This window comes from Puccinia triticina, chromosome 10A (assembly GCF_026914185.1).
Source record: "Puccinia triticina chromosome 10A, complete sequence".
NCBI lineage: Eukaryota > Fungi > Basidiomycota > Pucciniomycetes > Pucciniales > Pucciniaceae > Puccinia > Puccinia triticina.
The window spans coordinates 915,857-942,132 of record NC_070567.1 but is presented as its reverse complement, the minus strand read 5'-3'; the positions used below and the strand labels follow the sequence as shown (position 1 = coordinate 942,132).

Below are 26,276 nucleotides of genomic sequence, written 5' to 3'. Positions count from 1 at the left end.
CCAGATCTCAGAATTTGGTAGGTTTGATCCAGCGGCTTCTCTCCATATTGAAAGTTTCTCCCTCATTTGATGTATTGATTCATCTCTTTGTGATTGGGTTCCTGTGCAGAAGTGGTCAACATCAGAGATACTTATAATCTGTTTTTCTTTTTTTTTTTTTGGAATTTGTTAATAAAAAGACATGCCTGGTTTGTAGAATCTTAATCCCCAAATCTGGGAAACTGATTATAGTTCATAATGATTAGGTCTTTAAGCTTCATTTTCTTCTATTAAATTTTGTGCAGTGGAGAGGGTGGTTCAGATATGCATTGAAATTTACCTTTATGTTTGTCTTCCTTTTGGAAAATATCATAGGTATGATAATAAGAAACATCCATTGGGATATGGTCTTCTATAGGCTTCAGGGTGTGGTCTTTGGACACAATTACATCCACATCTGATGGCCGCAAATGGGGTTTTCCAGCCATGGTAGTTTCAGGATTATTGTAACCGGGTAGCAAATTCATTTTGGTATCTGCAGTTGGGAAAAGTGTCAGATTCATGAAAACTTGATTGGTCTTCTTGGCTGGGAAATATCAGAGTATAGAGAAAAAGATGATAGATGAGCTCATACTTTTAAGTGTGAAGCTTTCTGTAGAATGTGGCAAGGGCGCATACATGCTGTAGGTCACCTGTGAAGCGCATAGAGCCAGCAAGACTACCTGGATATAACCCAAAGAAAAAGACATGCTCTGTACTAAAAACTGATATTTAAGAGGCTGTAAGATGTAGAAAAGGAATATGCAAGAAAAAGGTGGACACTTCTCTAAGCTTTTGCACTTTGGGGAAATCAATTCTCCCCACTGAATGCTTTGTTTTATATCTCACATCTCAAACAAATTGTTGTGTGGAATTAACATTTTGAAAAGTGACAAATAGTGTAAAATACCACAGTCAAACATGTTTGTGGAGTCCCTACACCTGTGAAACGTTTTTCAAGCTCAAACCCACCACTGAATACATAATCTGCTGCCAATCTTCATATAAATAAAGAAATACTCTCTGGGGGCCAAACAAACCAGTACATTGCCTGTCATGCAATGAAAATCCGGCATCAGTATGCAATTTAACACTGGCATTGGTAGGCAATGTAACACCGGCATCAGTATGCAATGTAACACCGGCATTGGTATGCAATGGAGCACCGGCATGGTATGCAATGTAACACTGGCGCCGGCATTGGTATGCAATGTATCACCGGCGCCAGCATTGGTATGCAATGTAGCACCGGCCTTGGTATGCAATGTAACACCGGTGTTGACCTGGATATGACCCAAAGAAAAAGACATGCTCTGTACTAAAAACTGATATTTAAGAGGCTGTAAGATGTAGAAAAGGAATATGCAAGAAAAAGGTCAACACTTCTCTAAGCTTTTGCACTTGGGGGAAATCAATTCTCCCCACTGAATGCTTTGTTTTATATCTCACATCTCAAACAAATTGTTGTGTGGAATTAACATTTTGAAAAGTGACAAATAGTGTAAAATACCACAGTCAAACATGTTTGTGGAGTCCCTACACCTGTGAAACATTTTTCAAGCTCAAACCCACCACTGAATACATAATCTGCTGCCAATCTTCATATGAATAAAGAAATACTCTCTGGGGGCCAAACAAACCAGTACATTGCCTGACATGCAATGAAAATCCGGCATCAGTATGCAATGTAACACTGGCATTGGTAGGCAATGTAACACCGGCATCAGTATGCAATGCAACACCGGCATCAGTATGCAATGGAGCACCGGCATGGTATGCAATGTAACACCGGCGCCGGCATTGGTATGCAATGTAACACCGGCGCCGGCATTGGTATGCAATGTAGCACCGGCATTGGTATGCAATGTAGCACTGGCATTGGTATGCAGTGTAACACTGGTATTGTATTAATGTAACAGCGGTGTTGATGCTCTTACTTTGTATTAACCATGTCCTTTCCCTCTGAAGTGGCTCTGCTTGAACAGACTTGGTAACAGAGTCTCTTGAATGAATCTTCTGCTTTGAACAGACTCTGTCAGCGACTCCATTCAAGCAGAGTCATGTTGCCAAGTATGTTCAAGCAGAATCATAAAATGGACTTGGTGATTCAATTTTACCAAGTCTGCTGTGGCACTCCTGAGTGTAATTAAAAGGGTGTGAGGGGATAACAGTGACAGAGTGAGTTATAATTTGAACGCTGGTCTATGTCAGTTATACGCTAGTCCAGACAGCATGGTGTAAGGACTTGAGATGTCCTTCAGTGAGAGTGTTGAAGAAGTAGCACAAGGGACAAGGCAAAGAGCCTAGAGAGGTTCTAGGACCAAACGCTGGGGGGTTTGATTCCTGGCTCAGAGAGAAGAGAGTTAGTTATCTCTAGATGAGAAAGACAGAGGAAAGACAAAATAAGGAAAATGGCTTACAGCCTTACCTGGCTCAGAGAGAAGAGAGTCAGTTCTCTGCTGAGCCAGGGAAGAAAGAGGAACGGGCTAAGTACAAGATTGTGACAGGGCAGGTGACCCTTGGTGAAACCTTGTAAACCCCAAGGGAGGAGGGGGGTTTACACACGGCAACTGACAACCGCCTCCAATTAGTGGGCCAAAGAGTCTCCCTGAAAGAGAGAATGCTGAAATCAAGTGACATGTAAAGGAAATGGATCAAATCAGCATATCACAGAACATATAGCACAAGTAAGAGGAATTCCTCTGACTTGGAGGATTCCTCAGATTAGAACATACCACACCCAAATTGGTTGTAGTTTTGGCCATTGGGGCTTTTATCTAGCTCTTCTCCTTTTTTTAGCTTATTTCCCTACAGCTTTGAACTCCTCCACTGGACCTTACTGGTAACCAGTAAGTTTGATTTTCCTCTCATTATCTCATCTTGCAGGCTCGCCCTTGATATGGAGAAAAGTGTATATACATTGTATGAATGGGGAATAGGCTCTGCAGCCTATTCTCCTGTGACAAGAGTATGGTCTTCAAGGTAGGTGAGTGTCACTAATTGTACAACAGCCCTTGTGTAGGAGCGTTGAGACTCTGGTTAGATAGAATTCGATCAGCCCCTCCAGACGGAGGCGTGGCTTTATCCTCCTGCAGGGCCAGTTGAGTAGAGCTCCAACCAGAGTGTTGTGATAGCTAGGATTAGCTGAGTTTAGATTCAGAGTGGAGTCACTATAGAGGCCCACCCTGTCAATCTATGTAGCTGCCCTCAAAATAAAGCACTTTGGTGAGTAACCCCAAGAAAACAGTAAAGATGTGGCTTTTCTTTCTTAGTTTTCATATTACTACTGAGGTCTCAGACTCAAAGCAAGATGCCTAATGAGGATAAATGGGGGCAAAGGGGGGATGATCTGTGCTGTCAAAGCACTGAAAATGAATAATAATAATGGCCAACTTCCTTCCAAGCACACACACACGCCTACAGAGTGACAACCAGACCAGGAGACCTTCAGAGGAAACGCAAAGCCGAGGAAAGAGCAAAAATCCACTTTTGGGGTGTTATGTACAATCAACGAAGGGCGGCAGCAGCAGCAACAAACACAACAACAACAACAACAAACCGACAACAGGGAGGACGAGGAGAGGGGTGTATATCTACGAAACGAAGGCGGGCAAAGGAGTACATGATTAGTCTATTTCTAGGAGCTGGCTGGCCGCGGCTAACGCCTGACAGGCGCGTGGGGGGTAATAAAGAAACGGGGCGGGTAGGGGCACAAATTAAGTGTGTGATAGGGGAGGGGCATTAGATCGAATAAAAAAAGAAGCGCGGATATAAGTAGATATAAGACTGTTCGAAGAGAAAAGGGGCGAGCTTTGTCCGAGCGGGGTCGTATGAGGGAGGGGGGCGGGGAAGGGTCTCAGGGGACGATATCGACGACGATGGGCGGCTCGTCGTTGACGGTGTGTGAGCGATGGACGAGGAGGAGTTCGGGTTCGTGGTCGGGCTCGAGCTGGTGCTGCTGCTGGCGGTCGAGGGGGACGAGGTTTGAGATGCGGGTGGCGGGGAGGGTGTCGGGGCTGGCGGCGAGGGCGGGGGCGAGACTCTCGACCTGCTTGTCGTCGAGCTCGGCCAGCTTCTGGTGCAGCTGCTCGCACCGGGTGTGGTCGGTGTCCGCGACACTGGCGGCCGTCTGGCGCTCGCCTGCGTCCTCCTCGCCCGCTTCCTCTAGCTGGTCAAACCACTAACAAACCCCGCACAGAAAGTTAGTGGATCCTGGGCCGGGTTGGGTTGAGAAAGAGAGAGGAGAGACTGACGGGGTGCTCGAGGGCTTCCTCGGCCGTCCAGCGCTTGGAGGGGTCGGTCTGCAGACATCCCAGGATGAAGTTCTGGGCCTCGGGGGAGATGGCGAAGCGTTTGGGGAACTTGATGTCCTGGTCGGAGTCGTTGAGGAAGTCCTGGCCAGAGAGATGGGCGAAGGGGAATCGGCCGGAGAGGAGGATGAAGGAGATGACGCCGACGGCCCAGATGTCGACGGGCTTCCCGTAGGGCAGTCGTCTGTAGACTTCCGGGGCGGTGTACCCTGGCGAGCCGCAGATGCCCTGGAGGGCGGCGGTGGAGCCGTCGGGGCGGTCGATGTAGACGGCGACGCCGAAGTCGGCGACCACGAGGTCGTACGGGGGCTCGAAGGGCGGCGAGCCGCGGACGAACAGGTTCTCGGGCTTCAGGTCGCGATGGACGATCCCCTGGGAGTGGATGAACAAGAGCGCATCGAGGACTTGGTGGATCATCACACAGGCCTCCCGGTCGCTGAAGTTCCCCCGGGTGATGGTGTGGTCAAACAGCTCCCCGCCGGTCGCGAGCTGGGGGCCGAGGATGTCAGCCTGGGGTTCTTTCAGGCCGACGGGAGATGGGCGGACTGACCTCGAGGACCATGTAGAAGTGCTCCTTGGACTGGAACCAGTCGTACATCTGGACGACGTGGGGATGGTGCAGCTTGAGGGTCCGGTTCATGAGCGAGATGTGCTGGGGGAGGTTGGGCACGCTGGCCTTTGAGACGACCTGTGGGGAGCAGAAGTCAGCAGGCTGCGGGACGATAAGCTTAAATATTGAGATGATACCTTGATGGCCACCTCCTGGGGCGGGTTCTTGGTCAGCCAGGTGCACTGGCTGACTTCGCCGTAAGTTCCGCTGCCTGTATGGATGGGTGGGTCAGTTTGGGGTGGGTTGTGTGCACAAGTAGTTCGTTGGTGGACCTACCGAGATGAGCTCCCCACTTGAATTCCGACTTGCGTGCGTGTAGGTTCGGGTCGCGTAGGCCGAGTGCTCTGAGCACTCGTCTTTTGGGATGGAGGCTGGCCAGGGCTGATGAGTCGGGCATGCTGTTGCTGTTGGAGGTGGTGTTGTTGTGGTGGTGGTGGTGGTGAATGGTGGTTAAGTGGTGGAGTGGGTTATTGTTGGCTGCTTTAGGGGTCAGTGCTCCCCTGGCCCTGGGCTGCTGTGAAAAAGCCTTCCGAGAGGAGACAAACAGTTTCTCAGCCGACGTCATCGCTCTCCCATCGCCCGGCCATCCCGGCCACCCTGTCCATCGCCATAAAGATACGCCCGACCGGAACCCGCGCGGCAATCAGCCCGGCTGGGGCATCGTCATCTTCATCATCTGTAGGCTCGACCGAGCTCATTGCAGCCCAGTGACCGTCGCCTGGCTGTCAATCAATCGTACTGATACATAGCCGAGCAACCAAAGGCCCACCCCCTAATCAGCCAACAACAAGTGCTATCCGCAAACCCAGTCGATATGACACACATGTTGATTTATGTATGTGTTTATCGACAGGCAGTGTGAGCCATGACTGCGTCTTATTTCCGTGTTTGAGGCACAGGACAGCTGCACGGCCGGAAGAGGGCGGTTTGGCTCCGGGCGCTGTGCCAGTGGAGTGTGTATGTATCCGCGCTTGGCAATCGCGCCGGCTGGACAGCCTCCCGTTCCGGCCGGCGCGATCCGCAGTCTCTCATGCCGAGGATCGGGTCCGCCCGCGCAGACGGAGCTGGGGCGTACAAGACACTCAAAAAGAGTGAATGCAAATCTGACGACAAGAGATGCGTCACGGTAGGGTCAGCCTCGCTCGGTATCGGATCCACTCTCGGTGAGGAAAGAGGGAATCCGGTACCGCGCGGGTTGAGCTAGACGAAGCACAGGCGTAGCCGCAGCATGTATATACAACGTTTTGGATTCATGCTTCGGATGAATAAACTTGTTTATGGACTAAGTTTACCACCTTGGCTACCCCGGCCTCTAGCAGGGCGCCCGGCCGGAGCAGCCCCCGCCGGCCGGCCAAAAGGCCCCAGGGAGGACCAGGTCGGTAGATCGGAGTCCGGCTGGATGCGCTGTCTCCTGGACAGATCCCAGCCTGCTTCCAACCCCAGAGAATCCTTGCATGGATCACGCTGCCCCTTCATGGCCATGGTTTTCTGGTCACGGCACCCGAAAATTGGAAGGGACACTAAGAGTCCATCGATTGCGTGGGCAACCGGGACCTGATAAACAGGTTGACAGGACCCAAGCAAGCCGCTCGACATCTTCATTTCGCGAGTCTCCAACGACCATAGGAACGCGCCCACCCAGGCCGACGACCGACCCCCCCACTCATACAACACAATCAAAATCCATCCCCAGCCATCCCAAGGTTGCCCGATCCAACGACCGATTTATGAACCGCCCGGACATGCGCTTTGCTCGTCGTCAGCTTGCCATTGGTTGTCGGGCTCCAGAAAGCCCGGCCACCTCACTGGCTAGGACGTAATAGCCATCCAATTATTCCCCCTCGTTTCGTTCATTTTGCCAAAAACACACACATAATAATAATAATAATAATAATAATAATAATCATTGCAACAATTGTGATCTTCACGACTAATCGTTTCTCCTTCTGCCGCAGACCGGGCTGCTTGCGATTCGCGAGACTGCGAACTGGGTGACTGTGAGACTCCAGACCGTCTTCTCTGCAAGTGAGTTCAGACCACTTCCTTGTCTATTTTTTTATTTGCGACGATCCGAAGAAGACTGGACCAGTCCGTTGACCCGAGAGCCGGCTCTCTTCCCCTCCTTTCCTTCCAACCTGGCCTGCATAGCTGCTCTTCTTCCGGCCGCCGTGTCACTAGCAACTAACCGTCCCGGTCAAGCCTTGCCCACCTCTCGTCACTCTCCTCTAATAATATCGTCTGGAGAAAACTTGGGCGGCCGAGGCATTCCTTAATCAATTTGGTGTTTTTTTTCTTGGTCCGTTGGCTCTTCGTATTCTATCTCATCCCCCCCCTCTTCCACCCACTTCAATACCTACTCTGGTTGCACACATTCACTTACATTATTGTATCCATCCATCTTCCCCAATCTCTTCTGCTATCACATATCGGGCGGCTGCCATACATACAGGTCTTGAGCAGAAATACCCTGGATTGACATCGATCCGCGCATTCCTGCTGGACCTGTCTTGTCGCCGGTCGACCCTAATCCGAACAATCACTCGCATATTTAGAACTGCTCTTTGGAACTCAGCAGGCCCGGCCTGTTCCTGTTTTTTTTTTTTTATACCCGCCTTCTCTTTTGCTCGTGAGTCATCTCTACGCCGAGTCTGCAAGCGACCGCAGTCTAGGTTGGAAGCACATTCGGAGAAAGCCGTACTGACCAACGACTTCTTCCGACACACTCGAGGCAGATAGACATCATGAGGTCGGCGCTCTTCGTCTTCGTCCTGATAGCAGTTTTTGGATCACTTGCCGGCCGAAAACTTGAGCCCCGGCAAGCACCACCGCAGCTGCCTCCTCCTGCACCTCAAGCCCTCGGACTGCCGCCGATACAACCTCCTCCAAAGCCAGAGGGGGGAGGGCCGAATACTCTCCCACCCGTTGGCAGCAGGGGAATCGGCACCGTGGTCGTCGAATCGGTCCCCGGCCGGAGTGGTGGAGGTCGGGACGCTGGCACATTTGTCAATGCCGGTGGCGATCTCAATGGCGGCGGTGGGGTATGTCTTCGTCTTCACAGCTCCTACGAGTACTCCTGCATTCACTCAACCGGTCTGCATACTTGCGTTCCCCCACTAGGCTTCCGGTGACATCAATCTTACCGTCTTGAACTTCGCATTGACGCTTGAGAATCTTGAGGCGCAGTTCTACCAGGATGCCTTGGCTATCTTCCCCGTCCAAGCCATGCAAAAGGCCGGCCTCAGTGCCTTCCAAGTGAGCACATCCGCCGCCGATTCTCTTCTCACACCGGGACTAAACAATTGCCGTTTCTTTTTTTTGTGATGAAGGCAACGGCCATCACTCAACAGATGCAGCGACAATTAGCTGATGAACAGTCGCACGTTCAGATCCTGCAAGCGGCCATCCAAGCCGCAGGCGGGACGCCGTTCTCTGGGTGCCAATTCAACTTCCGCTCGATCCTGACGGATCCCATCACCTTCCTGGCCTCCGCCCGGTCGATCGAGGCCGCCGGCGTGAGTGCCTACATGGGCGCGGCATCCATGATCTCACAGAACGCCGTCCTTTCTGCAGCAGTCACCATCCTTCCCGTCGAAGCCCGTCACTCTACCCTCCTCAATGTGTTCTCCGGCGGCAGCGCTTCGCCTCAGGCCTTCGACCTCCCCCTCTCTCCGCCTCAGGTCTTGGCAATCGTCGGCGGCTTGCTTCAAAACTGCCAAGCTTCTGACCTTGGTCTCACTGCCAATCAACCCCTGAGCATCATCGATGGCTTGACACAGGTGAGCAACCGCACATCGACTTTGTTTGATGACGTACAAGCCCCTCTCATGAATCTAACCGATACAAAAAATCCTCATTCCAGAGCACACTGTTTACGGCAGGATCGATTCTGCAATTCCAAACATCAGCACAGGTCCAAAACCTGGAAGCGAACACACTCTCATGTCAGATGCTCGTCGGGGGCATGAACACTGCGCTGGTCATGCCGGCCTCGTCCTGTATCATCCCAGCGCAAACATCCAATGGCCCGTTGAATGGAATGGTGGCCGTTTATCTGACCTCGAATGCCCAGCCCCTAACATCCTCGTTGAAGGGACAAGCACAAAACGTGGTAGCTGGGCCGGCGCTCATCTTTGTGGACTCCAACAAGGATGAAGTCCTGAACAAGGTCAGCAGCTCTCTCTCCTCGTTGTGTGTCATCGCGATGTCTGATGTGTGCCGAGATCTGTGCAGGTGTTCATCGTCAAGGGCTTGAACCTGAAGAGTCTTCCGACGGCCAACCTAGCCTCGGCAGCTCTGACCCCACAAGCGTCGACGGCGACGGCCGGGCAACAGGACAACCAGGCCGGCACCGGCGGCACTGGCGCTGCCGCCCGGAACGTGGACACCAGCAAGAAGGCGAGGAACGCAACGGCGGCTGCAGCCCCAGTGCCGGCGCGTAAGTTGCTGCAGACCGAGCCCACCGATGCCTCCAAGAGCGGCGTCAACCCGGCGTTGCTCGGCGTCTCTTGGTCCGCCATTCCAAACGGCGTCGTCCAGAATCCTTCCCAGCCCACATGACATTCTTGAATTTCCCCCCCTTTTTTCCCCCTCCCCCTCCCCCCTGCCCCTTCTCTTTCTCTCTTGCCACCATAAAACATTAACCGAGCCTGTGTAAATGATTCCTTCCCAGCCTTCTATAATCACCTTCGTTTGTAATACTGGACCATCATAGTAATAACTACTATAATAGACACCTTCGTTAAGAGCATCTTCGTCATTTCCCCCCCCCCCCCTCTCTCTCTCTTCCTCTTTCTCAAATGTAGCTATATTGGAACTTAATTGTGCGGTTGATATTGTACCTCTTTCTCTCTTTTTTTTCAACATGAATAATTTTTAGCCCTGCCACTTTTGTCTTTTTTTTTACGTCTTTGTATGTTTGTTTGTGCGATATTCGCCCGCGTCTCTTTCTAACCGTTGTAAAGATATCAATCAAATGATCAGATAATAATAAAAATAATGAAAGGCTTGAATTCATAAGATACATGCAATGTATACTCTCTTTTTGGAAGGGTTTGAGATCAATGATGGAAATAAAAGCAATGCAACCATGTCCATATTATAAATATCAAAATCAATGACCTGTGTAATTTTCATTGGAATGAATACAGCAGAGAAAGAAAGAAGCCCAATCCAAATCACTCTTCTGTTTTTTCTTTTATGGTGTTCAAAATTGCATATGTCACTGTTTACATAAAATCATAAAGCCAATTTTGGCTGGGAGATATCAGCGTGCATAAAACTTAAAATGACATCTCCAAGCCAAAATTGCAGTTTGTGATTTTATGTAAAAAAATCTTATGCAATTTTCAACACCGCATTTCTTTATCTGTTGCAGATGACCAAGAATACAGGCAGGGCAAGATCAAGAGGATTTGACTCAGACAAAGATACATGGTGATCTCTTGAGGAATATCTCAAGTCATGAAGGGCTCAAAATTTAAATAGAAGATTATTAGTATTTGTTCTTCAGGGGAATCAAAGTTGGTTGGGTTCAAATTGCATAGACTTTTGCAAGCTGGTGTTCAAAACTTTTGTTGAATATCAACTGGCAAGAACCATTCAAGAAAGCTTCAGGGGCTGAGTACAATGTGGCTTGCATGGGCTTTTGCAACTTGAGTGTTCAAGAGCTGACTTGAATGCTGACTTGCAACAGAGCATGCAAGCTACACCTGGGCGGCTTTGAAACCCCCTATTTTGTCAGCCTGTTGAGTGAGGAAAGCAAAATGATGGTAGTCCTGAGGCTCAACTTAAACAGGAGAGAAGTGCAGCAACCAACTCCTGATAGATGAAGACGTACAGATGTATGGAGCAATGTTTTTTCCCTGGTGTCATCTCCGACTGTTTCATCTCCAGCCGCCCTCTGGACGACAAACAATCTCCCTACTGTCCCAGTCAGCAACGTACGACTTTCCGTGAACAAACACTAAGCGGATACGATGGAGTACATTTCTACCAGGGGAGGTAGCCCAACCCTGTCGTTTGAGCAGGTTCGTCATCAAAACTTAACCAGGATTTTCAACTCCAAGCTTACTTTTTCCGGTTGTCGATTTCTGCTGGGCAAAACAACGAATACGAACGAATCAGGCGGTCTTATCGGGCTTGGCACCAGATGGCGGACTATACATCCCGAAGCGGATACCAGAACTGCCGAAGGACTGGGAATCGGCGTGGTCGAAACTCACGTTCACCGAGCTGGCCCTCGAGATCTATTCGCTATTCATTCCCAGCGAAGAGATTTCCCGGGAGGAGCTCAAAGAGCTGATCGAGCGATCCTACAGCACCTTCCGACACCCGGCCATCGCCCCGCTCAAGAAGCTAACCCCGAGCCGACACGTCGTCGAGCTTTGGCACGGGCCAACGTTCGCCTTCAAGGATGTCGCTCTCCAGTTCCTCGGAAACCTCTTCGAGTTCTTCCTCAACCGTAAAAATCAGAAGAGACCCAAAGATACCCCCGCCGAAAGGATCACCGTCGTCGGCGCCACCAGCGGCGACACTGGGAGCGCTGCTATCTATGGCCTCCGAGGCAAGAAGGATATCTCCATCTTCATCTTGCATCCCAAAGGCCGAGTCAGCCCCATCCAGGAAGCTCAGATGACCACCGTACTTGACAACAACGTCTTCAACTTAGCTGTCAATGGAACGTTTGATGATTGCCAAGTTCAGTCTTTTGGCTTTAATAGCTCCTCCTACCCCATCAGCGCTTGTTTTTTTCATTTCTGAATGACATTGCAAGTTTGAGAAACTAACCCAACCAACACATTTCTTTAGGATATCGTCAAAACATTATTCAATGACACTCAATTCAACTCGACCTACCGATTGGGGGCAATCAACTCGATCAACTGGGCCCGAATCCTCGCTCAAATCGTCTACTATTTCTCGTCCTACTATGCCCTTCGCCCCTCCCTCAAGCCCAACCAGGCCTTGCAATTCGTCGTACCTACCGGTAACTTCGGCGATATCCTCGCCGGCTTCTATGCTCATAAACTCGGACTACCTATGGGTATCAGCAGCTCAACGCCCGGCCTTGTCATCGCTACTAACTCCAACGATATCTTGACTAGGTAAAATAAACCATTTTTCTGTTTTCTGTTCTCCTTATCTTTTTAAATCAACAAAAAGTATTGAAAATTTGATAAACATCGCGGGTGGATAGATTTTGGGAAACAGGAAAATATGAAAAGCAGGCTTCGACTGATGACGATGAATCGTCACCGAGTGATACGACTGTCCAGACTGCGCCTGTCGTTGGATCTTCAGATGGAAAACAAGCCAGTGATCCTAAGCACGGCTTGGTCAAGGAAACGCTCAGTCCAGCAATGGATATCTTAGTCTCGAGCAACTTCGAACGTCTGCTGTTCTATTTGGCCTTTGATTCGTCAGTCCCCGCCCATATTATTAAACTTCTTGTGATGAATATTATTAAGTGACTCAAAAGATCCAATCTTACGAAATCCAAAGCCTGACCGAATCGACAGACTCGGAAGAAGAACGGATCAAGTCTTCGCAAGCCCAAGTGAAGGAATGGATGGACCGCCTGAAGACGACTGGTCGATTCCGAGTCCCCCAGCCCACTCTCACCGCCGCCCGCTCCTTGTTCGCCGCTGGGAGAGTTGACGACGAGCAGACCAAGCAAACCATCCTGCGCTACTTCAAGGGCGACGAGGATGTGCTCGAGGACGGCCAGCGATACGTTGTTGATCCTCACACTGCCGTCGGACTATTTGTGGCTGAGAATCTCAAGACAGGGTAACGCTGTCTCTCTCCATCAATCGATTCTTCAAGACAGCGCGACTAAAGTATCGTTTCGTTTATTTGGTCTCTTCTTTTGTCTTTTCAGAAGCCAAGACGGAATCGTCCAAGCAGTTTTATCGACCGCTCATCCCGCGAAATTCGCCGAAGCCGTAAGCCAATCGATCGTCCAACAAGCGTCCTCTTCGCCCCAACCGTTCGACTTCGACCGCGACGTCCTCCCCGTCCAGTTCCAGGGCCTCCTCGATAAGCCTCGGAGAGTATTCGACGTCAAGGGCATCGAGATCCAACTCACTAAGGATGTCATCATCTCGCATTCAGATGCCCTCAGTCGTCAGTCACTTCAGGAGCCTACCACTAGCGTTTAAAACTCCGATTTTTGGGGGGAGGGCGGGCTGTCATGATTTCATTTACCTTGGATTTTCTCTCTCTCTCTCTCTAACCCTCTTTTTCATTCAACACCAAAAAAAACTATAATGAAGCATGATTTTTCTCTTCTGAGATGATTGGTAATAGACATCAAACCCGCATGCATGGTGGTGCATCCACAAACTAAGTATCTCGAGCCTTGGTAGGTTGCGCCTGCTTCAGCCCAGCTCTTTTCCGCGTGGCAGGTTTCCCATCCGCCCAGGTGCGTATAAAAGGATGGCAGCATCGATTTTCTTTCGGTCTGCACGGGCACGGAGCCACTCCCTTGACTCCCTTTTACCCACTGGATTGCGCAGAAGATAGAAATCAACGCAAGTGATGTAAATAAACACATACAGCATCCCAAACGTATATATTTGAGATGCTGAAAGTTACGGCGCTGAGCTGTGTGCATCCGAAACGTGACCATCTCGACCAGACAAACGCACTGTCACATTGCGCTCGATTCCTGTGTTCAATGTCCCGCAGTGCGGTGTTTCAGTTATAGTGCCAGCAGGTGCCAGCAGAAGAGGTCATTGGAAAGTTGGAATCCAGACCATCCTGACGAGAGCGACAACGCATGCGTCACTGATTACAGGCCATAATGCTTTGTATCAGCAACGTTGGCCTTGAAGTATATTTTCACCCAATATCGGAGAAATGCAGACCCGAATTGAATAAAAGAACAGAGAGAAAAGGTTTCGACATGGTAAACCTACGTAATTTAGAGTTGAATCAGACCTGTTTCGCGATCACCAAGACGGCCGTGAAGGTCCCCGAGGCTCTGGCCTCGAATGGCCTCTTGCGTGCTTTGAATCGGGTTGCTAAAATGAAAGGTGTTTCATCAAGCCAGTAACTGCGCCAGATGTCAGCTGGACATATATTTAACTGATGATGATTGGAGTGGCTCTCCGATAACCACCAAGCATCTTACCACACAGAAATTTAGCGATAGTCACAAGTGTTCCTTGGATTTTTTTAAGGAGCACTTTCTTCTTCTTCTTATCAAGCCACTTCCACATCGTACCCTAGAGGTTCTCGGTGATCTTTTACGGATTCGTAAACAACTCACAGTTTCTTCTTTCCCAGTGCTCCCTTACCGACTTTCCCACATCCACTAGCTTTTCTTGATACTTGCCGAGTAACTTTCTGTCTGAAAAAACAGCCTTCTTTTTATTTCTTCTTCAAGATGGTGACCGGTGCTAAGACATGGTATCCAGGCTTGGACGAGCGCTGCGGGACTTATCAGCTGCTCAAGGCCGAAATCAGAGCCCAAGAAAAATACACGAGTGAAATGCTTCGAATCCAACGTCTTCGCCAGCTCCAAGAGCGATTGGGCCCTATCGCACCATCATTGAGCGGATTCATGTGTGTTTTCATCTCAAAATCCATTGTGCATACAGTCGAGCCTTTTCGGTTCTTCTTTCATGCTGATTGTTTCTTGTTCTTTATGTCTGATAATGCTAGGAGTTCACCAGCTGCTGGTCAGTTGGGTTTCCAGCGAGCTGGGAGCAGGAATTCAATTTCGGGATCAATGTACTCCTATCCATCAGCCAGAATGAACCAGAATCCAATAATTCCCCCTCAGAACGGTCCAAACTCCGGAATGAATGGCCAATCCAAAGGAATGGGTGGTCCCAACCAAGCTCAAAACAAAGGAGGAAATGGTCAACAATCCCAGGGAGGAGGGAATGGCCAAAACCAGGGAGGAATGAATGGTCAAAACAAAGGAGGAAATGGCCAAAACCAAGGAGGAATGAACGGTCAGAACAAAGGAGGGAATGGCCAAAACCAAGGAGGAATGAATGGTCAAAACAAAGGAGGGGATGGCCAAACCCAAGCAGGAATGAATGGTCAAAACCAAGGGGGGAATGGTCAAAACCAAGGTGGGATGAATGGTCAAAACAAAGGAGGTAATGGTGGTCCCAACATGCAAGGAGGAAATGGTCAGAACCAAGGAGGAGGCAATGGTCAGAACCAAGGAGGAGGCAATGGTCAGAGCCAAGGAGGAGGGAATGGTCAGAACCAAGGAGGAGGGAAGGGTCAGAATCAAGGAGGAGGGAATGGTCAGAACCAGGGTGGGATGAATGGCCAAAACAAAGGAATGAATGGTCAGAACAATCTGGGGAATGGACCTAACCAAGGAATGATGGGTCAAAATAACAAAAGTGGCAATGGTCAAAACCAAGGAATGAATGGCCAAAATCAGGCAATGAATGGTCAAAACCAAGGCATGAACAAAGGAGGTAATGGTCAGAACAACGGGGGGAACAGTCAAAACCATGGGATGATGGGTCAAAACAAAGGAGGGACTGGTCAAAATCAAGGCATGAATGGCCAAGCCCAAGTAATGAATGGCCAAAACCAAGGATCAAATGGCCAGAACCAAGGAATAAATGGACCCCAGAACGCTGGCCAACAAGGTGCCAATCAGCAAAGTGGACAAAATACACAACAGCAAAACGCCATGAACCAAGGAAATTTCAACAATGCACAGTCTTCACAAAATATGAAAGGTCACAATCAAGGCCATGCCAATCAATGTACTTGTGATGTGAGTAAAAGAGATGATCCCCATACGTGTCCTGATTTGGTCCTGACTCTTGGCTGTTCTTTATGGCCCGGGGCCCCCTGTGGCGGCTCTTGATATTAGCCTGGTATGCCTGGCATTAATACAACAGCGTCCCATGGTTTCCAGAAAGGAAATGACACCCCAATTCCAGGATTCCCGATGAGCTATGGTTATAGGTCTCCTTCAATCTTCCGAGGGGCGCTTCCCCGGACTCAAACCGAGTCGATACTGAGTTACAGTAGCTACTCCCCCTCCATCGGGGGGCTTAGTCGAAGAGACTCTTATTATGACCGCGCTTTGGAAGAGATCGAACGCAGTGGTTATGGAACAACCTTTCGACCGCGCAGGTCATCCCTCAACCGCAGTCGCGCGGCATCCGTATCCTACTAAGCCTCCCATGAACTTTGGGTATTTGAGTTTGACCTGTTTTCTTCAATCGCTGTCAAATTATTTACCTTGCATAAAGTTCTTTGTTTTTCCAAGATATGTGATTCTTATCAGGCCCTCTTGTTTCTTTTCTTTGTGGCTGCTGGTCTTGTCCTTGTTTTGAGTGTTAAGATCTTGATCTACCCTTGTTTCTTTGCTTTTACCCGTCCGTAGACCTTGGCTATGCGTACTTCAGCCGCTTTTTCATTATGACTTCCTGCTTTATGTGACGGTATATGTCGAGCACCGTGTAAATTTCATCAGCAAATAAAAATCACTTTACAGTTTGAGCGGACCCAGCTGGCAATTGTCAATGAGATTTGTGATACCGCATATTGCTAAACAAATAGTGGATGACTTCGCGTAATGACTGAGACCTTCACAGTTGTTGATATGGACCCAAAAAGTCTAGATTTCTGCGGGGAAATCTAGTTTTTGGGCCAGATCACTTCTGGGAGGCCCTTGGATCTTCACCGGAAGTCATAACAACCCGTAGGGTTACAATTTTGTACTCGCACAACTTACGCGAATGGGTGATTGGAGCCCTAAAAGTTTGAAACCTGGCTATTTTTTGTTTTCGGTTGCAAGACACCTTGGAGCAAGACTTTGAAGACAAATAGACCGTAGAACAACATAACCCAGAATTATAGAAGGAAAACAAATGCAAGAGGTGGTTACTGAGTTGGACATTTCGAAATTGAGTTCGAAAAGGCCGGGAAAGACCAAAGTTAAGTAAGGACAAGAAAGGTTGAAAAGGACAGAAAAGAAATGGCAACATCATGATCAAATGTATCTGCCTGATAGAGATGTAAACCGCGACTCAATAATCAAAAGACTCCGTTCGATGCGCCGCTTCAGCGGACGCTTGTTGGCTCATAGAAGTATACGACCTTAACAACGCAACACGAGCCGAAAGCTATCGAAACAGAGAAATGATGAACTGTCAGAAGATTTTGAATCCGCAATATCTCAATCTCAAGCCTAGCTCACCATGGCCAACCCGGTCCCGCCAACAACCCAAATACTGTTAGACCAGAGTATCACATAATAGCCCAGTTGTGTGATGCTGGTCCGCTGCGGCACGTCGAAAGCGTTCGCCCCTGCGTTCGAAAAAAAATGTCATCGACCAGTTCAATTTGATGGGTCGATTTCGCGCTGAACCCGTCCACTTACCTAGGGTGCTCGCCATGGAAATGTAAGACATACTCATGATAGTTATGAACACGGCTTGCCAGATTGTGTTAACCTTGCAACGCTGAAGTATCGAATGCTCAGAACGCAGACGAGCTTTGTAGCTCGATCCCTCAGGTTTGATGGAACGCATGAAGGCAGATTTCCAAATCAAATGATCCGCGCTAATATCATCGCCCTTGAACGTCGGAAGCCACGACATCAAATTAGTGCTGCTGACTCGGGTCATTTGACTTGCGTCACTGGGCAAGGGTGCATCGTCAGCGTCTAGCTTCTTCGTTTTAACTACGTCCAGAGTTTCTCTCGATTTATCAAAAGTAATAGCTCCCGGACACATAGATATCATCCCTAGTTGTATAGCTTCGTCTCGATTTTGAAGACATTGTCGATAAGTCGAGAGCTGTTTATCCAGACAGCGAATGATTGCATGCAGTGACCACCAATACAGAGTAACACTGATGAAGTTGATGGCGACAAAACCGCAAACTAGATATTGAAATGCGTGAAATATTCGCAAGGATTCTGATTTCATATTTTCGATGCCGCTGAGAAGGAGGGCACCATTCTGCATCATGAGGATCTTGGATTCGGGTGTGGGATCGCGAGCAAGCGAAATGTTCTCATCGAGAATATCGGAAACAGCGCGGTAAAGAGAGTTATCCCGATTGATAGAAGTGCAGATGATTGCGGTGCTTGCCAACGTGAGTATTATTCCGTATAGTGATCCCCCAACAAGGCCGAAATTGAATAGCCAAGGAGGCATTGCGCGATCAGACTGGTTGAATATATTTTTCCTTGGCCCTTGTTTTAAGCTCAAGTGTAAGCTTGTTGGAGGCATTGAATAAATAGAACACCAGGCTAATTAACAAATCAACCGGGGCCCGGCAAATTTCAGTCAACCCTATCATTCCCCTGTCGTAAAACTACACATTTGTGCTGATTGAAAAATTACTGGGATCACTTACTTCTGTGCCAATTTTGAATGTGCATCACAGCGAAACCACTAGCTTGAAAGGCCACACAATAAGGACGGACGTGGGTCTGAATATCCTGCTGTAGAAAGATCACAGCGATACATGCCACTGTTTGGATTGTGAATAGTCTTTTCTGGTGAATGCGCGGAAAGGATACGGCTCAACTTACGGAGGGTTTTGAAAGCCGACAGGGTGTGGACCACGACGTGTCGATTCTCGAAGATATACCCCTCCGCATCGCGTCGAACGAACCAAAAGCCAGCCCGTTGGCCTCGTTTTACTGCGCTAAGTATGTGAAGGATTATTGTGAAAGGGAATATTCCAACAATCACCCACATGAACCGCTTGCCAGCATCGCTGGCATGAATGTGGTATTTGAGATCAAGTTGGCCTTTGATCTGGGTCCAATCCGGTGCCTCCATTGCCGCCGTGAAGTGATCTTCAGAATATCAAGCAGCAAAAAAAGGACGCGTACTATTGACAGGCGGATACGTTGTCTGAACAGGCGGATGCCTGCGAATAGGCAATGGTTGGCAATGAAATCTGGATGTCCAAGCTTCCAGTTCCGGTCGGCAACGTCAGTCAAAATGCACAACGGCGCGCGGTTGCCAGACGGCCCACGCGGCACACAAAAGAATGACTGCAGGATTGTGTGATCCATACAAATTCATATGCATACAATACCAGTGCGACTTTGGGCAATTGCAACCTGCATGTTAAACAGAAGTCTCTCAAGCCTCGAGATGAAGATCTGAATGTTCTCTCATACACTTCAAACATTGTTGGATTTCCCGCGCGCAATATCCGGTAGCGGTCACGTGATATCCGGTAAATGCCCGGAATATCTGGTCGGATTCTCGGATTGGATTCCCCACTCTCACGCGGCGTGAGAGTGGGGAGCGTGAGTCACGCCCATCGGGCCCTGTCTCGCACACATCTCAGATCACACTCGTGGGCACCTACACCCCGAGCTTAACTAAGCCTCTCCGAGGAGGCGCGAAGCGTCTCTGAAGGAGAGGCTTAATTAGCACTACAACGACTTCTCAACTACCCCTACAGGGGGGTTCCAAATTTTGGAGATTTTTTCCCAAAATTTCTTTTAAAAGTGGGCTGATGCTGGGCTCTTTTTGGCCCATTTTTTGATGCAAATGTCACATTTCACCAACCAGACCTGGTAACATACATGATAATAGTCCAAAGTCATTGAAATTTCACTGGACTTGCTGCCAAGAGAGCAATGAAGAAATATTCTTAACATTGCCACATTCCAAAGAGTGTACTGATGGATATGGCAATCATCAATAACTAAGAAGGTACATATTTACATAAATACCTACACCTGTAGTATGTATGTACATAGATAATTTAGTCTCTGAATACACAATACATATTCTATAAGTCCATAGTACATGTCTGTAACCACATACTATGGTCTTAAAACCAGATGTTCCAAATTTTGCATCTGAAAAAAATGAAACTTTTTTTTGAGACATTGCACAGACTTCAAAGTTATATTTTTGAGTTCTCCTACGTCTGTAGGGCTCAAAAATGTACAGTTTACATGTGATACATGTCTGGTGACTTTGAACACATTGTTCAAAGTTCAAAATTTTTTTGCAGGTGCGGGGTAGTTGAGAAGTCGTGGGGGGCACTGTACACCCGGGGAGTTCATCCACGGGGAAATCACGCGGAATCCGACCTATGTAACCTCCAACCAGCCAGTGTTAGACTGGGCTCGCGCGTGCACGCGAGCCCAGTCGTGGACTGAGAATCCCTGCGAGATGTCGGAAATCCCTCTCGATTGAAACCCGCTTCAATCCCGCGCAAATCTGAGACTCTGACTGCCACTCCACACCGCGCCTACACTTCAAAGCTGGCACACACACTCCAAACCCCATCGCCACCTATTGCCACCAAGAAAACAACTCATCAAAAACGATCACATAACAACTTGAGGTTAAACTGTTGCGCGCAATTGTTTGAGTTGCTGCTAGCTGGTAAGGTTTTTTTTTTGGCGCCCATCGACCAACGTCGGCTAATGCGACTCGTCGCCAATTGATAGTCTCTTCGCTCTGACTAGCCTACTCCCTGGGGTCCCATAGATCTTGCTCGGCTACCTCCATCCTCCTCTTGGGCTCTGGGATGCCGGTGAATAGGAAGCAAAAAAGAGTAAGATTTCTGATGATCACGGAGCTGAAAGAGAAACACAAGAATGGAAAAAGAAAAGGGAAAAAAGAAGGAAAAAAAAGAAAAGAAAACATCACAAAGCTTACCTGGCATGCCGGTGAATAGGAAGCAAAAAAGAGTGAAGAAAAAGAGTTCACCATCACCCAGAGGAGGAGTCTTTTAGAGAGTCAGAGAAACAGGATATAAGCATAAACTAAATACATATGCTAATAATGAGACATAATACCATAACACCTCCAAGCCCCTCAGCGCCCTTCTTATTGCAAGTCATTGTGACATGCACTACCTGAATTGACTGCTTGGACCAGTAGTTCTGATGAGTCCTTGGCCTGGTCTGTCCAAACAGTTCTCGGTCATGGCCGTCCGATGAGATGTCAAACAGCCTTGTTCAAGCAGTCACCAGAAGTGCCCATTGGCTCAGACAGGCAAGTCGGACCTCTTGTTGGATGGCCATATCCGAGAACTGCTTGGACCAGCTTGTCCAAGCAGTTGAACTTTGCAATGATGGGTCAAGCTGTAACTCTTCACTCAAAACCACTGCCAGACAGCATTTTGAGGCTGGTGCAACACATCCTGAATGTGTGAAGTATTAGGAGTGGAACAAATGTCTGTTGTAGGCTGAATAGTGCTTTTTTGGTGAATCAACATGTGAAAAACCTATCTTGGTCAGGGTAAGAATCAATGAAGATGTGAATGAGTAGGATAAGTTGATATCATTCCAACTCTTCTATTACCTGATTTTTTGATACAAAAATTGGAGGGCATCAATTCATACATACTTGAAGAATATCTCAAATTTTGATACTTGGCACATGTCTAATTGAGAAGCTGTGGTATTGGCAATGGTGTGGAATATGTGTGTTGGGAGGACTAGATTCCATTCTAACTCAGGTTGAGGCATTAGTAGGTAAATTATATTCTGTTCTTCTCTTACCTGATTTTCATCTTAATTTGTGCACTATTTGCAGTGCCCCCATGTTACACAGGAGGGACAGAAGATAGCTGAGTCATTCCCAAATTCATTATTCACTATTTGTATGCCATGAAACTATTTTCAATGCTTTCCAATGAATGAGATATTTTGTGTCACTCTGAGTACCATTGGTTCACAGCCAAATTAAGTGGGTACTCTTTGGAGTGACCCTTTGAAATTGCTACTCAAGAGTTAACCAAAATAGAAATGTCATTCCAAAGAATGATTCAATCTTTCATGACAATAAGAACCATGATTCTGTGTTTTTTCACTATTTGTATGCCATGAAACTATTTTCAATGCTTTCCAATGAATGAGATATTTTGTGTCACTCTGAGTACCATTGGTTCACAGCCAAATTAAGTAGGTACTATTTGGAGTGACCCTTTGAAATTGTTACTCAAGAGTTAACCAAAATAGAAATGACATTCCAAAGAATGATTCAATCTTTCATGACAATAAGAACCATGATTCTGTGTTTTGAATGATTTAGCTATGTGATCTGAAAATTGATTGGTTCCAGGCCACATGGGATCATATTATTTCAAGTGCTTGCTGCAATGCTGGCCTGCCAACCCACACAGTCAATATCTCACATAATACAAATGCAGCAATGGGAAATGATTTATTTATTTATGAATAAATCTCTTCTTCAATTTCCAATTGTGTTTTAAAACCACCAAATGACACAAGATTTATAATAGAATCTATTCTTCCTGCTTATATGAGACTAACTCACTTTTTTCAACTCGTGCCAAGGCCACAATATTCAGTTAGGGTGTTCAAAGTTGACTTGCATAAAATCATAACACCATAAAATCATGAAATTCTGAGGTGAAAAAAAATATGTACACCCAAACACTCAAATTAAAGCAACATTTCTAAAATGGTACATATAAAATCATCATTTGAAAGTTTTATGATTTTATGATTTTATGTAATGAAGATTTTATGATTTCAACTTTGAACACCTTGAATGACACATTCCCCATGCCACAAAGCTGCAAAACCCAGAGTTTTCTTATTATTTCACAATTTTTATTTTTCCCAGATGAAACTTAGTTAAGAGGAGAATAGAAATAGAATCTGCTTGTCCTACTAATTCCAAAACCACAGCTCTCAATTTACACATGCACTAAGGATGCAAAATTTAAAGCTTCATCCAAGCATGGATGACTTCATGAAGTCCAATTTGTGAGTCAAAATTTCAATTAAGGAAAGAGTTAAGGAATTTAGTTGCACCACCAACACACACATCCACACAGCAGGCAACTGCTTGAACTCAACTAAGTACCTGTCCTGCCAGCAGTTGGCTGGAATAGACTTACAATGCAAGTACATTATAAAAGGGTGAGCTGTGAGCTCAAAACCAACCATCTTCATGGTTATGTTTGAGATAGCCTCACACCAAAATCTTCCTTCTAGCTGTAAACCTTGTTTGAAACTACACGTTCACATGGTGCTCACAGGCTTTGAAAAGCTCAGCAACTGCTTGGACTGGCCAGAAGACTGCTCATACTGGGGATTCAACTGTATGGACCAACCAGCAGACTGCTTGGTCATGGCAGGCAGCTGCTCAGACCGGCCAGCAGCTGCAAGGACCAGGCAGGAAACTGCTTGAACCGGCCAGAAACTGAACAGATAGGGCAGGCAACCCCTGGGATCGGCCAGAAGACTGCTTGGACGGGGAAGACAACTGCTCTGCCCGACTTCTGGGACCTGGCAGGCAATTGCTTGGGACACCAGACTTCTCGGAACAGCCAGCAAGGAGTCTGCTCCCAACTTCTCAGTCTCAGACCAGTGATTTAATCACTTGGGATAATGATGGGTCGAGGCTTGGAGGGTGGAGGTATGCGAGCAAGATCTATGGGACCCCAAGGAGTAGGCTAGTCAGAGTGAAGAGACTATCAATTGGCGACGAGTCGCATTAGATGACGTTGGTCGATGGGTGCCAAAAAAAAACCTTACCAGCTAGCAGCAACTCAAACAATTGCGCGCAACAGTTTAACCTCAAGTTGTTATGTGATCGTTTTTGATGAGTTGTTTTCTTGGTGGCAATAGGTGGCGATGGGGTTTGGAGTGTGTGTGCCAGCTTTGAAGTGTAGGCGCGGTGTGGAGTGGCAGTCAGAGTCTCAGATTCGCGCGGGATTGAAGCGGGTTTCAATTGAGAGGGATTTCCGACATCTCGCAGGGATTCTCAGTCCACGACTGGGCTCGCGTGCACGCGCAAGCCCAGTCTAACACTGGCTGGTTGGAGGTTACATAGGTCCAGAATCCACGAGGACTCCACGTGGTAGCCGCGCGCGAGGTCGGACCAGCGGCTGGAGGTCCAGGGAATCACGGGGTCACCACCGGGAGGATCACCCGTGGATTCCACGGCAGCTTTCGGCTCCGCGTGGAATCCCCGTGGAATCCCTGTGATCACGACGTGAAGGTCGGGCCCACGGGTGGATCACAGGTCCTTCAACCGTGGGCTCCCCGAGGAATCGCTGTGATACCCACGCGCGGGTTTGGCCCACAAGATGTGGTTCAGCCAGGTAACCCGGGGGGGGGGGCGGAGCGGATCAAAACCGCGGGTAATATTGCACAATGTGGTACCACCAGGGTACCACACGCTGCATTGCACATCAAGTAGCCATCGTAAAAACATACAAAAAAAGGGATTGATAGAGAAAAAATCACAAAGAGAAACAAGAAGTAAAAGAAAAGCAAGAGAAATGAGAGAAAAGCAAGAGAAATGAGAAACGGGGGAATCAGACGGTGTCTGCGGCGTGACAACATGTGATGCCACCGCCAATGTTTATTTGGCACTCAGTGCTGTCCTGACCGCCGGCCTTCTGGGAAATTCATTGGCACAGTGCGTTGATGCCCACTTGACACAATATCTGTGATAGATCCCTCTTTTGCCGGCTTTGTGATTGTCGTCAAAATACTGAATGTTATTGTAAAAATCGACTGATCCGGCACACAGGTAACAGCCTAGAAGTGTGGTGTGAGTGGTAAAAATCGTGGTGATGTTGATTTGACGCTTGCGGCAGAGAGGGATAGCAAGGCCAGCAAGCCACTTGTGGAAGTGTCCGATGATTGCCTTGGAAGTTTTGCGGGAGGCAAACTGAATCCATCACCAAAGTGAGTCAACAATGGTCATTACGTAGTCAGCCGATTGATTGTGATACGTTGAACGTGTCCGGAGGGGGAGAAAAACAACATGTGACGTACTTCGCCCAAAAAACAGGCCACCAAGTAGCCAAAGACAATCGTATCGTTAGTTTCGCTATTGTTTGGGGGTGCCGGGATCCCGGCCAGGTTCCACAAGTTGTTCTTCCATTTGTCCAAGCAAGACATCATGGAGCCGGTGTCAAAGAGCAAGACTTTGGGACTGCCTTCAATCAACCAACATCTGTAGAGATACTTGACCCCACGATCCTTCATTGACTGGAGCGAGTCTCTCATCTCGGGCGTGTCAGGTTTGATGGCTTCTACTTCCATTGGGGCCGACTTGTAAGCCAAGGGGCCCAAGAGACAGTATTGATCACCATACTTGTGGCAGTTTATCGGGGCCTTGGTCTTGATGACTGTGTAGATACCTCCAACTGTGAACAAGAAGAAAGCATCGATGGTCAATACCTTTTGATCAAACAGGTTATAATTGTTGTGACGTCACGGGGATACATTTTTCCGCCAGCATCTTGTCGATCATACATCAGGACCGAGGCATCCATCGGGTTCCCGAAGCCGAGGATCAGCACGTTGTAGAGAGTCTTGCGCATTTGCCGTAGGAGGGCTTGACAAGATACTGGAGTCTGGCAGAGCTTGCGGTGGGGGTTAGTCTGGGAGATGCACCAGAAGACCTTATCGTAGTTCGGATGCTCTTTGATGAACTGGTCCTCTCGCTTGAGCTTCCTGTTGTTTGAGGTGATTTAGAACTGCTGGCGCTGGCACAAGTCCCTTGTTGCCCTGGGTCATCCAGAGTACATAATCAAGCCGGGGCGGTTGTCATCAAATCAGCCCTATATAGCCCTAATATCCCGATGAGCTGCGTTTGTGTCGGTTCCACCGGCAATGCAGGGGCAGCTGTGGGTTCCCTGTTGTTGAGAACAACGGGGAATCCACGGCTGCCCCTGCATGTTGTGTTCTCGTGGGATCCACCGCGATCCCACAGGCGGCCGTGGAATCCTCGTGATTCTTGACGTGGAAATCCCAGGCAGGTGGAGACAACGGGAAAGCCCGTTGTCTCCACGCATTTTCCACGGGAGGGTGGAGACAACGGGGGGAGCAGTGAAATCCACGTGGATTTCACAGAGCCGGTGATCCCGTCGTCTCCACAAACACGCGGGCCAGGAAGCACCCCCACCGTGTAAAGTCACATTCTTTGCCTGAGGCTGACAGGGTTTTGCGCAGAAAATCACATATTTTGTATTTACATCTCTATTCCCTCTCCCTCTCAACTTGAAATTCAAAGCCCCATATGCCAGGTTATAGCTCTCAATCTGAGCTGTCCTGTACATATTTTTTCAAGTAGAACCATCAAAAACTGGCCGCTCAGTGGTCATTCTGGTGCAGGCTATTCCTGAGCAATGGGAAGAAGCCATTGGATTATCCAAAGGTTGAGGTAGGACACGCTCTCACGGTTTTTTCCAGTATTGGATTAATATGTGCAGGTCTCTTGAGTGCATAAGCGAGGAGTCCCACAGGGTTTGACATATGATGACAAACCTTAATTTCATGCGTTTAGGCCGGACTGGCTATCCGGTTTAGATCAGGCCGGATAGGCTCCCAGGTGGAATTCCTACATCATTTTTTTTTCAGTGGATGG

General features: G+C 48.2%; 6 protein-coding genes across 6 annotated transcripts; 3 read left to right on the top strand and 3 right to left on the bottom strand.

Moving 5' to 3' along the window:
- Positions 1 to 3,874: 3,874 nt before the first annotated feature.
- PtA15_10A107 (uncharacterized protein) lies at positions 3,875 to 5,636 on the bottom strand (the record flags this gene model as incomplete). The annotated part of the gene is made up of 6 exons (XM_053160250.1): positions 3,875 to 4,198; positions 4,272 to 4,817; positions 4,879 to 5,016; positions 5,076 to 5,149; positions 5,215 to 5,319; positions 5,558 to 5,636. 6 exons carry the CDS (start codon positions 5,634 to 5,636, stop codon positions 3,875 to 3,877), a joined length of 1,266 nt encoding a protein of 421 aa, XP_053024243.1.
- Positions 5,637 to 7,679: 2,043 nt separating this feature from the next.
- PtA15_10A106 (uncharacterized protein) lies at positions 7,680 to 9,495 on the top strand (the record flags this gene model as incomplete). The annotated part of the gene is made up of 5 exons (XM_053160249.1): positions 7,680 to 7,976; positions 8,056 to 8,190; positions 8,265 to 8,714; positions 8,798 to 9,103; positions 9,169 to 9,495. The coding sequence occupies 5 exons, from the start codon at positions 7,680 to 7,682 to the stop codon at positions 9,493 to 9,495; spliced, it is 1,515 nt and encodes a 504-aa protein (XP_053024242.1).
- A 1,418-nt stretch (positions 9,496 to 10,913) lies between these two features.
- PtA15_10A105 (uncharacterized protein) lies at positions 10,914 to 13,097 on the top strand (the record flags this gene model as incomplete). The annotated part of the gene is made up of 6 exons (XM_053160248.1): positions 10,914 to 10,964; positions 11,062 to 11,634; positions 11,746 to 12,041; positions 12,134 to 12,355; positions 12,439 to 12,726; positions 12,818 to 13,097. 6 exons carry the CDS (start codon positions 10,914 to 10,916, stop codon positions 13,095 to 13,097), a joined length of 1,710 nt encoding a protein of 569 aa, XP_053024241.1.
- A 1,229-nt stretch (positions 13,098 to 14,326) lies between these two features.
- PtA15_10A104 (uncharacterized protein) lies at positions 14,327 to 16,099 on the top strand (the record flags this gene model as incomplete). The annotated part of the gene is made up of 3 exons (XM_053160247.1): positions 14,327 to 14,505; positions 14,605 to 15,691; positions 15,791 to 16,099. The coding sequence occupies 3 exons, from the start codon at positions 14,327 to 14,329 to the stop codon at positions 16,097 to 16,099; spliced, it is 1,575 nt and encodes a 524-aa protein (XP_053024240.1).
- An 856-nt stretch (positions 16,100 to 16,955) lies between these two features.
- On the bottom strand, positions 16,956 to 18,722 carry PtA15_10A103 (uncharacterized protein; the record flags this gene model as incomplete). The annotated part of the gene is made up of 5 exons (XM_053160246.1): positions 16,956 to 17,051; positions 17,126 to 17,235; positions 17,309 to 18,184; positions 18,292 to 18,408; positions 18,470 to 18,722. The coding sequence occupies 5 exons, from the start codon at positions 18,720 to 18,722 to the stop codon at positions 16,956 to 16,958; spliced, it is 1,452 nt and encodes a 483-aa protein (XP_053024239.1).
- A 5,538-nt stretch (positions 18,723 to 24,260) lies between these two features.
- Positions 24,261 to 25,230, bottom strand: PtA15_10A102 (uncharacterized protein; the record flags this gene model as incomplete). The annotated part of the gene is made up of 3 exons (XM_053160245.1): positions 24,261 to 24,572; positions 24,680 to 25,053; positions 25,125 to 25,230. The coding sequence occupies 3 exons, from the start codon at positions 25,228 to 25,230 to the stop codon at positions 24,261 to 24,263; spliced, it is 792 nt and encodes a 263-aa protein (XP_053024238.1).
- Between the last annotated feature and the right edge of the window lie 1,046 nt (positions 25,231 to 26,276).